Source organism: Portunus trituberculatus, chromosome 21, assembly GCF_017591435.1.
Source record: "Portunus trituberculatus isolate SZX2019 chromosome 21, ASM1759143v1, whole genome shotgun sequence".
NCBI classification, from domain to species: domain Eukaryota; kingdom Metazoa; phylum Arthropoda; class Malacostraca; order Decapoda; family Portunidae; genus Portunus; species Portunus trituberculatus.
In genome coordinates this window covers 5,699,889-5,714,259 of record NC_059275.1, presented here as the reverse complement: position 1 = coordinate 5,714,259, position 14,371 = coordinate 5,699,889, and the positions used below count along the sequence as shown (strand labels likewise).

The following is a 14,371-nucleotide window of genomic DNA, read 5'->3' as shown; positions in this document are numbered from 1 at the left end:
CATATACAGTACGTATATGAGTCATATCGCTGAGGCAAGACAGAATTGAATATGCCGCGGGGACAGATGCTCACACGAGAAAGCAAACACTTTAAAAAAAACATACTACAAGCATGAATGCTGTTGAATTACACCTTTCAAACGCTCTTCTACGTGCATATATAATTGAATTTTATTTACCTTGTTTAGGATTTAGAGAGTAGAGGTGTATGGGAGGGGCGGGGTGCGGGGTGAGGCAAGTTCCAGCAGTGAGGGGCAGCGAGGGGCGCAGTGCGTAAGAGAAAGATCACCAGAAAAGTTGCCCTGTGAAGAATGCCTTCTGCCTCCGTAAAGCCGGAAAATCAGGGGCCCTCAGACGCCCTTGATCCTTTCCATAAAGTCATAAACCTCGTCGAGAAGAAGACCAGGAATTTGGAGAAGCGAAGGGTGAGTGGGAAAGGAGAAAAAATGTGCTGGAGGGAGGAGGTGACGAACAAAGCGACGGCCATGTTAACTTGAATCCTTGCCATGTGCGCATCTACGGCCCCCACACACCTGTCACGCCGCCCCCCAGCCGTCGATCCTGCCCCTGAGCCTACAGGGAATGGCTCAGGGACAGCGAAGAGGCACGAGGGTGTGAGGGGTGGCCAAACAGGGACACAGGGTTAGGGCCGTCTGCTGCTGCCGTTGCTGCAGCCCTTGTTGACAGTATCACATGTGGCGCCACTCACACTGGACATGCTTCCATTGGCCCTTCAGTTCTTTATGTTCCTCTGACTGCTGCCGGAGATAGTTTCTTTCGATCTTGCTTGTGTTCCCATGAGGCTGCCAGGGCGGGGAGTGCAGTGTGATGGCAAGGGGGCATGTTGGGTTTGGCGGCAAGGGCGTGCCACTCCTCATGGGAGGGAAATGTGATCACGGACAAGGGAGATGTTTCAATTCACCTTTAGCGGTGACCATTCGGAAGTCTCCACGCACCCTGAAAAGCACTCGATAAAGATGAATGAAAGGCCTCTAATTTTCACGACCCCAGTTTTACTGTAGTGTATTTCTGATGACTAACACTCGTTTTATTAAATAGATTCTAATGTTTCGAATTTATACAATTTGGTAAAGTAGTCTTACTATGAAAGGAATGGGATGCTTCTCAGCATTTTTCTGACCTCCATAACACCATTTTTTCATGAAACATTTCAAATTATTGATGAAGTAAATCTTGTGCTGCACATAACATGCCTAATCAGTTGTTAGACTAACCTGAAGTTTCTGAGGCTACTGTTACCTTGATGTGCCTAACATGGTCAAGCCAGTGGTTCTTCAAATTAAATGTTAAAATCCTTTACTAGGTCACTAGCTCTTGTTTGTTGGGTCACTGCATTGTAGACACATGTAAACAACAAGTGAGATGTAATGATGTGTGTATATTCATGCAAATTTATACAAATGATGCACTAATGAATATGCAAGGTTTAAAGAACACTTGTCTTGTATATTATAGAATAGCTTTTAGTGGTTTCTTCAAAATATTTAAGATATTCAAGATATCATACATACCTATTGCAAGTTCAGCCTCACCTACGGCATTATCTTGGTGATGTATATAGTTTTAAAGCATTAGTTGAGCTATATGGCTCTAGCCACCAAGCTCTGCATCTTCTTGAATCATCTCGTGTCACTACATTTAGGGAAGGCCTGGAAGTACACTTATAGTAAGGATATTGGAGAATTGTTGGCATACATCTAATTATTCTTACCTACAGGAGCAATCTTGTACTGATGACCTCTTGTGGTATTTAGTGTTGGGTTTCTGAATATGTCCTTAGTAGCAATAGCACAATGACTGAAAAATTAGCCAATAGTAGGTGAAAAAGTTGGCTGTGACAAGGATATAAATCCAGAGCTTTCAATCTCTGGAAGTAATCCAGACCTGTGTTCCATGGCTGATGTGCTGCCATGGAACAAATTGGTTTTGAAAAGCTGTTTATTGCTACATGGCCAGAATTAAGGCATGGCTGTTTCTTTGGTTTGCTCAAGTACAGCTGGGTTGCCTTGGACCTCAAACAAAGCATTTCTTGTGCTCAATAATGTGACCATGATAACTTATCAATCTATACAAGAATAATTTTTTGTCCTTGGACTCACTGTTGGTGGAAAATATCAACCATTGGTGTATTTTAGACCTGTGCTTTTGTAGATTTCAAGAATGGAGATGAATTTTCATTTATAAGTTTTGGGGCAGTTCATTGTATGTTATATCTTGTGCAGTGCATATTTGATGATTGTGAAAAAAAAAAAAATAGTGTACAATGTATATTATCCTATAATTTGATCAAATATGCTTTTCGTTTATAAATATTGCAATATAAAGAGAAATTGACGTGCAGCTAATGGGATATACCCAAAGTAAAGATGTATAGTATTATGTGCTGTGCAGCACTACTGGCCTCACTACAAAACTGAAGACATGGATGTAATATTATTTTCATCAACTAATTGGAGTATGTTCATTATTCATGAATAGTGTCATTGTTACAGTAAATGGATATGGGATAATTCAGTTAGTACCATTGTCCATTATGAGTAAAAAGTAAAAAGATGGTGAGGTTTGTTAAAGGAAAGGAGGGAGATTCATGCCTTTGAGAGTGGACTGCCACATGTTGGCCTGATAGCTTTATTGCTTTCATCTGAGAGAGAGAGAGAGAGAGAGAGAGAGAGAGAGAGAGAGAGAGAGAGAGAGAGAGGGGTGAAGGAATTATGAGAAGCATTGGGGTGGGAAAGAGGGATGGAAATTGGGGTGTGGAGGGGGAGAGGAAGATGACACATCAGAGGCAGCTTTAGCCACTGAGTTTTGCTAGAAATATGCATAAGAAAACTGCTTCATTAAGTAGGGAGCTGACTGTACCTATGGTCTGTTGATTGAATATTGTGATCCCTCTGCATGTAAATATATAGTGCTCTCTCTCTCTCTCTCTCTCTCTCTCTCTCTCTCTCTCTCTCTCTCTCTCTCTCTCTCTCTCTCATATTGTTTTATTGACCTTGGGCAATGGTCTTAAAGAAAACAAAAAAACAAAAACAAAAAAAGGTTCAAACTCCAACCAAGTAATACCTCAGCCAAAGTGTGTGTGACAGATGGCAAACTTCCAGATGGCTCTACCCTGGTATCAAGAACCCATTCCTTCACTGTTTACCTTCACTTGTCAAATAATTGTATTGTGAAGATTTTGTATGGAAGCAGACTGCATATATATATATATATATATATATATATATATATATATATATATATATATATATATATATATATATATATATATATATATATATCTTCTCTCTCTCTCTCTCTCTCTCTCTCTCTCTCTCTCTCTCTCTCTCTCTCTCTCTCTCTCTCTCTCTCTCTCTCTCTGAAATGGTCTTCATAATTTTCAATTCATGTCTAGTAATTATTTTTTTCTAGCAGGAAAATATCTTATTAGCTTGTGATTAATGTAAATATCAGGTTTCATGTGATATATTTTGAGAGAGAGAGAGAGAGAGAGAGAGAGAGAGAGAGAGAGAGAGAGAGAGAGAGAGAGAGAGAGATTTAACTTCCTTTGTCTCATGTGTGTTTAAATTGAAAATGTGCGCCAAAATGATGGTACTCAGGTTGATTTATGTGGTACTTTCACCTGCAGAGCAAGTTGGAGCAATACCGGGTGGACCTGCAGGCTGGAAAACAGCTCAATGATGACCAACAGCAGGCGGTGGCTAACTATGACCGGGTACTGGGAAACTTGGAGGTGGTGCGGGAGCTGAACCAACAGTTTGGTGTCATTCTGGCTGAGCACAACAAGTTTATGAAGAAGCAGGCAAAAAGAGAACAGATTGAGAGGCAGCAGGAAGAAATTAGCAAAGTGAAGGAGATTCTTAAATTCCAGGTCAGTGGTTATTATAGTAGTGATTATGTTAGAAGTTTCTGCCATGGAGCTTAGTTGGCTTGCTTCCTGTACCTGTTCACTGCAAGGTAAATTGTTATACAGTGTGAGAGAAGTCAAACTTGTAATTGCCTCTATCCAAGTTGAGATTTGAACCTGAGTTCACTTGGGGGATGGAAAAAAATATTGTTTTTCCTTTCATTATAACAACTTACTGTAGTTGTTATAATGAAAGGAAAACTAGTTAGCACATGCAAAGTTTACAAGCCACGTATTGTGGTAGAATAGTTCTTTTAAACAAGCAAGACCTGATGTTATGTCACTGTTATGCTTGTTAAGAGTTGTAACTAAGTCGCCATGTTGGGGATTCACAGACTTTCTCAGCACTGTTTCCCTGAGGATGACAAGACAAACACATGTAGTTGCATAACAGTGACTATAATACTGAACTTGGAATGAGAAACTGAGTATAAGTTACAAGGGAAGGTTGTGTGATTGCTTCTAGATTTTATTCACTTATCAAAAACTTCCATTGTTTGAAGAAGTCCTTTTGTTCACATTTTCAATCATGAATCTTTGGCATTTGTTTTTGTTTTTTCAGGGGTGTTGGGATGCTTCTGGTTAACCTTATTTTTGCCACTGAATTTATATTTTTCAAGATTTTGAAAACTGCACCAGAAGCAATTAGTAAAGTACACTAGCAGAGCCAACTAATGCAATAATGTTGTCTTCAGGAAGTTCTACAGCAGCTTGGACAGGAGGAGGTGCGAGCAGACTTCCTGGCAGGGACCAATGGTGCGGTGCAAGTCTCTGCAGAAGTCCTCGACAGTCTACAGGTATTGCAGAAGTTGACCACAACCAGCAGAACCAAGGGACAGTCCATATCAGAAATGCAGGTATGGTTTTTTTTTCCTCTCATTGGCTTGCAGTAAAATGGTCTTACACCTATTCCACTCTTGGTCCTACCTTTACAGTTCTTATATTGGATCATGTTATCTTCTCATTTATATTTCTTTAAATCTTTTTGGTTTAACTTCATTAACAAAACTGGGTGCTTGAAGTTCAGACATTTTTTCTTTTCTTTTTCTTATGTGGCTGTAGTTTACTAAAATTGTCTGATATTTGTGCTTGAAACAGGGCGAGTTCAGGAGTGCAGCGGAGCACATGGTTCTGCTACGAGAGGGAAAGAACAAGGATGTGGCTGGCAACACATATAAGGCTCTCCTCAGTGTGATGGAGGAAATTTCAAATTGTCCGTACCCTGAGAGAAAGCCAGCTGTTCCCGAAGAAGAGGAAGAAGTGGAGGAGGAGGAGGAGGAACAGGAAGCCCACTCAACTACAGAGCCGGTGAGTAATGTTGATGGAAAGCCTGTTTAACAACTAGAATAGGAAAGAAGGTTGGCTTGTCTCTTGCTTCAGCTGTGATGGCCAGCTGCCACTATGAAGCACTTTTTAACATTGTTTAGGAATCACATGTGTTAGAAGATAACATTTGTTTTTGCAGTTTGGCAGGGCTATCATTTTTATACCATGTAAACAGCAAAACAGCAATCAGCAACCATGAAAAGTGCTAAGAAAGGAGTACAAGGTGACATATGGACTCAAGACTAGTGTCATGCACCACCAGTTCACATAGGTGTGATGAGGATTTGCTCATCTTCACTTGGTCTTAATGATTTAGTTTTAAAAGTTACTTTTAATGTACAAAATATTTCTCTGAAACAAAATGGAACTGTAGTTAGATACATGGGAAAAAATTCTAAATCTACAGATGTTGGCCACAAGATGTGCTTGAGTATGCATTTTCAAAATACTTTGATGCTCATGCACACACGCTCACACACACACACACACACACACACACACACACACACACACACACACACACACACACACACACACACACACACACACACACACACACACGGACTAACCAAGAATATAGAGACATGATAGATGACACAATAAGGAGTCTTACAAGAATCATTAAGGAAAGGAGAAAAGTGATATTGGTAGGAGATTTCAACTGTAAGGAGGTAGACTGGGAAAATTATGAAAGTGGTATGGGGGAAGATGCCTGGGGAGATAGATTCCTGAACCTAATGATAGATAATTTGATGGTCCAAAGAGTAAAGGAAAACACAAGATTCAGAGGAAAGCGATGAGCCGGCAAGATTAGACCTAGTTTTTACAAGGGATATACCAATTAACGATGATATAAGATACAAGTGCCCATTGGGAAAGAGTGACCATGTAATATTAGAAATGGATATAGAAGAAGGAAAGGAAGATAGAGATGAATCATACAAAGGAGACCGATTAAATTACAGAAAGGCTGATATTGAGAATCTCAAGAACTATTTTAAAACGTAAACTGGGAGGAGATGGAAAACTCATTAACGGTTCAAGAGAAATATAACTTATTTTTGGAAATATACAAAACTGGGGTCAGGGAATATGTTCCGAAATATAGACCTAAAGAAGAAGGAAAGAAAGATTGGTTTAATGCAAGATGTGCTAGGGCAAAGGAGAAACGAGATGGAGCATGGAAAAGGTGGAGAAGAAACAGAAATCCAGAAAATAAGGAAAACTTCAAAACAGCAAGAAATGAATATGCTAAGGTGAGAAAGGAAGAAGAAAAGAACTATGAAAAGGACATTGTCGAAAAATGTAAGGAACAACCAAAATTGTTCTACAGATTCATAAATGGAAAAATAAGACAAAAAGAAACAATAGAAAGGTTAAAAGGAGAAAACGGAATGGTGGAAGACCCAAAAAGTATGGCAGAACTGTTAAATAGTAAATTTCATGAGGTCTTTACTAAGGAATCCAAATTTGAAAGACCACAGGGTAATAGAGACTGTCTATATGAAAGAGATTAAAGTAACCAAGCTTGAAATAAAAAGTTGATGACGGAATTGGATGAGGAAAAGGCAATGGGACCGGATGAAGTCTCAGGCAGAATACTGAAAGAATGTAGGGAAGAACTAGCAAGTCCAATATACAACATCATAAAATGCTCAATAGAAAATGGAACAGTGCCAGTGGAGTGGAAAAGAGCTGAGGTGGTTCCCATATATAAGAGCGGAAGGAAGGAAGAACCTTTAAATTACAGACCGGTATCACTAACTAGTGTAATATGCAAGATGTGTGAAAAAGTAATAAAGAAGCAATGGATTGAGTTTCTTGAAGACAACAAAATATTATCAAATAGCCAATTTGGTTTTAGAAAAGGTCGGTCATGTGTGACAAATTTATTGAGTTTCTACTCTAGAATAGTTGATAAAGTACAAGAGAGAGAGGGATGGGTTGACTATTTATTTAGATCTAAAAAAGGCGTTTGATAAAGTACCACATGAAAGATTACTATGGAAGTTAGAGGAGAAGGGTGGCTTAAAAGGAAGCACATTGAGATGGATGAAGAATTACTTAAGGGGGAGAGAAATAAGGACGATAGTTAAAGATATGAAGTCCAAGTGGAGAACAGTAGACAGCGGAGTGCCACAGGGGTCAGTATTGGCTCCAATACTTTTTCTTGTATATATAAATGACATGCCAGAGGGAGTGAACAGCTACATAAATCTGTATATATAAATGACATGCCAGAGGGAGTGAACAGCTACATAAATCTGTTTGCGGACGATGCGAAACTGTGCAGAGTCATTAAACAAAAAGAGGATTGTGAAATACTACAGGAAGACTTAAACAAGATCTGGAAATGGAGCAAAAAATGGGAGATGGAATTCAATGTGGACAAAAGCCATGTCATGGAAATGGGAAAAAGTGAAAGACGACCAGTGGGAATCTATAAGATGGGAGATGGAGTAGAACTAGAAAAAGTAAAAAGGAAAAGGACTTGGGAGTGACAATGGAAGAAAATAATCAACCGGTTAAGCCATATTGATAGAATTTTCAGAGACGTATAATTTGCTAAGGAATATTGGAGTAGCATTTCACTATATGGACAAGGAAATGATGAAGAAATTGATAAGTACTAAAATAAGACCTAGATTGGAATATGCAGGAGTTGTGTGGACTCCCCATAAAAGAAACACATAAGAAAATTAGAGAGACTACAAAAATGGCTACAAGAATGGTTCCAGAATTTAAAGGGATGGCATATGAGGAGAGACTAAAGGCAATGGATCTACCAACCTTGGAGCAGAGAGAGAGAGAGGGATCTGATACAAGTTTATAAATTGATTAACTGAATGGATGAAGTGGATAATGAGAAACTGATCCTGAGAGAAGAATATGAGTTTAGAAGCACAAGATCGCATAGTAAGAAACTAAGGAAGGGACGATGTCTGAGATGTTAAAGAATTTAGTTTCCCGCAAAGATGTGTTGAGACTTGGAACAGTTTGAGTGAGGAAGTGGTGTCAGCAAAGAGTGTACATAGTTTTAAAGAAAAATTGGATAAGTGTAGATATGGAGACGGGACCACACGAGCATAAACCCCAGGCCCTGTAAAATACACACACACACACACACACACACACACACACACACACACACACACACACACACACACACACACACACACACACACACACACACACACACACACACACACACACACACACACACATCCCCAAGATTGGAATATGCAGCAGTGATCTGGTCACTGAATCTGAAGAAGAATATTTAATTAAAAGCTAGAGAGGATCCAGAATGCTGCAACAAAAGTAGTTCCAAGTCTGAAAGATCTCCTTGATGAGGAGAGATTGTTAAGATTAGATCCACTCATTCTTCTCTGGAACAGAGAAATTTGATTGCAATGTTTACACTCCTAGAAGGATCAACGAATACAATTGAAGATTTGATAGTGTGTGACAGGTGATCCACAAGGGGGCACAGTAACAAACTGAAGAAGGGCACATGCAGGAGGGATGTGAAGAAATAGTTTTCCAAAAAGAATGGTCAAAACTTGGAATGCATTAGATAGTGACAAGCAACAATACAACATTTGAAGATGAAATTGGAAAATTTTTGTGATAACAGATGGGACAGCCGAGCATAGCTCCTCCCATATGCTACAGCGAGTCTTCCAAATCTAAATGCGGCTTTTTGGCAGGTCTCCTTAGGGAATAGCAGGCCTTCCACTGTTGCCACGTTTCACCCAGAATTTGAATGGCCAAGTGTGTGACCTGACCTCCTCTCTCTCTCTCTCTCTCTCTCTCTCTCTCTCTCTCTCTCTCTCTCTCTCTCTCTCTCTCTCTCTCTCTCTCTCTGTGTGTGTGTGTGTGTGTGTGTGTGTGTGTGTGTGTGTGTGTGTAATTCACCTCGGTCGTCTGCTGGTCACCCCAGCAAGTCTTCCCCATTACGGAGCGAGCTCAGAGCTCATAGACTGATCTTCAGGTAAGACTGAGACCACAACAATTCCACACACCGGGACAGCGAGGCCACAACCCCTCGAGTTACATCCCGTACCTATTTACTGTTAGGTGAACAGGGGCAACACATTAAGAGGCTTGCCCATTTGCCTCGCCGCGCCGGAACTCGAACCCGGCCCTCTCGATTGTGAGTCGAGTGTGCTAACCACTACAGAACGTGGTGTGTGTGTGTGTTTACCTAGTTGTATTGTACAGGGTTCAAGTAAGGCTCATAGTGTCCTGTCTCCATACCTCCAGAGTGTGTGTGTGTGTGTGTGTGTGTGTGTGTGTGTGTGTGTGTAATTCACCTTGGGTGCCTGCTGGTCACCCAGCCAGTCTTTCCCATTATGGAGCAAGCTCAGAGCTCATAGACAGATCTTCGGGTAGGACTGAGACCACAACACACTCCACACCCGGGAAAGTGAGGCCACAACCCGTCGATTTACATCCCGTACCTATTTACTGCTAGGTGAATGGGCAACACATTAAGAGGCTTGCCCATTTGCCTTGCGGCTTACTGGGACTCGAACCCTGGCCTCTCGATTGTGAGTCAAGCGTGCTAACCACTACACTTCGCGGTGTGTGTGTGTGTGTGTGTGTGTGTGTGTGTGTGTGTGTGTGTGTGTGTGTGTGTGTGTTTCACTACTCACTGCTAGGTGAATAGGGGCTACACGTGAAAGGAGACACACCCAAATATCTCCACCCGGCCGGGGAATCGAACCCCGGTCCTCTGGCTTGTGAAGCCAGCGCCTAACCACTGAACTACCGGGCGTGTGTGTGAGAGAGAGAGAGAGAGAGAGAGAGAGAGAGAGAGAGAGAGAGAGAGAGAGAGAGAGAGAGAGAAAAGTATCTACCACCGTGACATGTGACCTTGTCCCCGACTGTGTCCCGCAGGCAGGCCATGCCTTGTACAGTAATGAGTGCTACCGCGTGAATGGAGTAAAAAATATTTTATCTTATACACGAATAACATAATTTTTTTAGATGTTCATTCGTATTGTATATGGAACACAGTTGTTGCACTATTTTGTCTTTCTAAAGACTATGGTGAACATTGAATAAAGATTATAATGTTTTCACAGCACCACTGTTACACAGGACTGACAGTATTTGTTATTGTGATTTGCATATTGTAAGCATGGAATGTTAATTTTTCTTTTAATTGATTTCTTTTAACATTTGATGATACTGAATTTTTATAAAAGCATTTTATATGCCTCTTACTTATGTATTTGAGCTCAATTTTTATAGTTCATGTAGATTTGGCAGAGCTGGAAGGCCTGCTATTCCCTAAGGAGCCCAACCAGAAAGCCGCATTTAGATTTGGATGACTGTACAGTAAGTCCTCGTTATACGGTGCATATGCGTTCCTGAAAACCTTACCGCAAATCTAAATTACTGTATACTGAACCCATTATAACATGTAATAATAGGGGATGTGTTCCAGCACATCAAAAGTCACCCTACAGACATGAAAATACATGAAAATAGTCATATAAAAAAATGTAAAATACTGCGCAAAAGAAATAAAGTTTTTATTTACCTTTCACTCGCCACGTATTCTATTGGATGATGTTCCTCCCGAGGCTAAGGGACATTAGGGATTTCAGTCCTTACTCCTAATATCCTCGAAAAACATGCTGTAAGGATTTCACTTGTGTTCAGTGGGAAATGTGGGAAGATACTTCTTTTTGGGGAGCAGGAAGAGACTGGTTGTTGTGGTGGCCGTGCAGCGTGGTGGTGCTATGGTAAGGTGTAAACAAAACCTGAGCAGATACCGTATCTAAATTTTTCGTATCGTGAATAGATTCGAGGGTAGTAATTACCAAACACTGTAACTGTGAATTTACTGGATAAAGAAGTACCATATAAGGAGGATTTACTGTAGGTAAACACACACACACACACACACACACACACACACACACACACACACACACACACACACACACACACACACACACACACACACAGGCCTATCTGAAGATCGGTAATAATCAGCTCGGAGCTTGCTCCGTAGGGTAACGTCTGGCTGTCTTGTCAGAGACTGCAGCAGATCAAACAGTGAAAAACACACACACACACACACATTCTTACATACATACATACATAAGCAAAAGTGCTATTTGCTGTTGAAACTTCCCCTAATCATGGATTAGAGAAACACATTCTATAGACTAGGGACATTTTGATGCCAGATATATAGCAGTGTTGTTAATGCAGGCATGTAGATAATAAAAACATAATCTGTCTCGCATCATCCTATTGATCTAAGGGAGGGTTCTTTAGGTTAGTTTAAGATATATTTAGATGTCTTTGCTACAAACCTAGTTATTAGTTACTTTAGTATAGCTTCAGCCATATCATAAGTGAGAATACTTGGCTAAGTTTATTTTGAAATTTATGTACAAAACGTGATGTTTTATTTTTGTATCAGCAGGAGGAGGTTGTTCCAGAGTACACAAATGGTTTAGTGGGTGAGGAGGAGGAAGAGGTCACTGGTGCTACTGAGCTAGTGATCACTAGTCCGGTCACAGAGGGTCCTCCCCCTGGCCTGGCTCCCCCACCAGCAGGACCACTGCTCTCACCAGCCCTGCCACAAGAGCCTGCTGGAGTCACACAAGCACAGGAAGCTTTGGTTGCTGCTATGGCTCAGATGAGTTCATCTGGGGTACCTGGCACCTCTCAGGTTGCTGCAGCAGCAGCTGTAGCAGCAGCAGGTATGCCCCCTGCCCCATCATACTTCACACAGGCACCGCCACCACCTGTGCCTCAGACACAACCTCCACAGCAGACCCCAGCACAGCCACCTCAGCAACCACAGGCACCTCAACAGCCACCACAGCAACCTCCTCAGCCACAGCCACAACCACCCCAACAAACTCCACTGCAGCCTCCACCTCCACCACCACAGCTGCAGCCAATCTCTCTGAATGATCTCGTTGCACCTGGAAGTTTTGACTTCTTACAGGAAAGTCAGGTGGCACAAGAGCCACCCACTGTATACATGGATCCAGCAGTAGTATCCATTGGTAGCATCAAGACCGAATCGGTCACCCAAAGATCTGTTTCACCCGTTCCACAGCCACCACAGCAGGTGTCTCCATTGGTTCCTCCTAGCCAGGACCCAACACATCCATCCAACATTCCCACACAGACATTCACCAACCAAACTTACAATGTAGCCTCATACTCCCAGGGCATGCCAGTTTACCCCAGCAGCACTGTGGTCGATAGCACACCCAACCCTCCACCGCCAATCCCCCTGCCACCGCAGGCTCGGCCGCAGGACAAAGTAGAATTCAATCCTGAGGCAAGTCCATGGACTGGCCAGCAAGTGCCCCCTCCACAACCCTCAGCACCCCTGGCAAATGTGCAACAGCCACCACCCTCCCAGCCTCCACAACAGCAGGCTCAGGATGATGATTGGGGTGCTCAAGAAGTCCCCATGAATGGAGGTGAAGATAAATGGGGCAGTGTTGAGGGCACTAATTGGGGTGATTATGATGAAGTGCAAGGAGGGGGTGGCCCTCACAATGGCCACAGTGACTACGAAAGAAGAGGAGGCTTCCGCAGCAGAGGCAGAGGTTTTGGGCGTGGCAATTTCCGTGGGGGTCGCGGTAACTTCCAGAATGGCCGTGGAGGCTATGGTGGTTATGGGGGTTTCCGTGGTGGCCGCGGTGGAATGGGAGGTGGTCCACGAGGGGGCCGAGGAGGCTTCAGAGGTCAGGGCATGAGGGGTAACTTTCGTGGCCGAGGTGGTCCAGGTGGTGGTGGTGGGTACCAAGGTCCCCGACAGGGATACCAGCAGCAGCAGTAGAACAAATCGACTCATCTGCTGAGTGTGGTAACTGTGTACCGCAATACAGTGTTGTGGCAGTGACTTGACTGTGCTACGAGCCGCTTCACCCTGGTTATGTCGGCACTTGAACGGAGAGACAGTACATAGGGCATTCTTGACGGGACAATGTGTGTGATAACCATAAAAGTGAAAAATATGCCAAAAAAGAGAAGGAAAATATAAAACTTGGAGTTCTTGTGAACTCTAAACAAAAAAATAATAACTTTCAACTATTCCATGACTTGTCAAAGTTATAGATTTTTTTTTTCCATAATTTTTATGGAAGCATCATAAGTGGTGTGTGTGGGGGGAGGGGTGGAGGATGCAGGTATGCTCCCCCCTCCTCCAAAGATCACCACTCTTACACTATTAAGCTGTCAACGCTTCCAATACATTATCCATTACAGCACCCTCAGAGTTTCTATTATCCTTCTATGTTCTGGTAGGTCTGAGGGTTGAAGGAGCCTTGGTTACACTAGAGAAAATAATTGTTACAACTGAGGCTCTTCTCTAGGTTTAGTTTTCTAGGTCATGCATTTTGAATTATTTGGAAAAATTAAATTTTTTCTCAACCATAAATTGAGTTATGGAATAGATTTTTAACCAAATATTTGTTGAAAAGGAACATATAATTTTAAGTGAATGTATGGGTGCTTTTTTCTCTTCCCTTGAGGCTAGAACATCACAGGAATCTGTACACATTGATGCCTGTACTGGTGTACAATTATATTTACCCACCCTTGCCTTATTTCATAATGGTCAGTAAGTATATATTTGTACAGTGCAACTTTAAGAACTTCTGTTTCCATGGAACTGTTTGAAAATGAGCCAAGGAATCCCTTGGCTCCAATAAGAATGTAATTTTTTTTTGTGATTTTCTTTTCCTTAAATTTCTTTAGCACTGGTGCTTATAACCTGCCCTAAATTGAGAGGAAACCATTAAGAATATCACTGAGGACTTCCACAAATTACATTTAGAATAAGTAAAGAATCAAAATCTATGCCAATAAAGTGAGAGGTGTATTTGGCATGGTAGATGCATAATGGAAGTCTCATCTCATACATACATAAGCAGCAGCAATGTTGATGGTGCATTCAGCAATACCTTTTATCTACCTTTGATATCTTTCAATAAATTAAAAATCTGTTAATCATTCTTTTTTGGTTCTCATGAAATATAGAATACTAATTGGAACATGAATATGATCATAAGTAATGGAGTTTAGTGCATATATGGCAGCAACCAATTAGCAATCTGAGTACAAAT

At 41.6% G+C, this 14,371-nt stretch overlaps 1 protein-coding gene across 2 annotated transcripts; it reads left to right on the top strand.

Moving 5' to 3' along the window:
* The first annotated feature begins 250 nt into the window (after nt 1-250).
* Nucleotides 251-13,970, top strand: LOC123506958 (caprin-1-like). Of its 2 annotated transcripts, none has more exons than XM_045259413.1 (5): nt 251-426; nt 3,651-3,893; nt 4,625-4,786; nt 5,028-5,237; nt 11,704-13,970. In XM_045259413.1, the coding sequence occupies exons 1-5, from the start codon at nt 313-315 to the stop codon at nt 13,081-13,083; spliced, it is 2,109 nt and encodes a 702-aa protein (XP_045115348.1). In that variant the 5' UTR covers nt 251-312; the 3' UTR covers nt 13,084-13,970. The 2 variants fall into 2 exon arrangements, with proteins under 2 accessions (XP_045115348.1, XP_045115346.1); XM_045259411.1 differs by having other exon boundaries at nt 252-426; nt 11,701-13,970.
* The last annotated feature ends 401 nt before the right edge of the window (nt 13,971-14,371 follow it).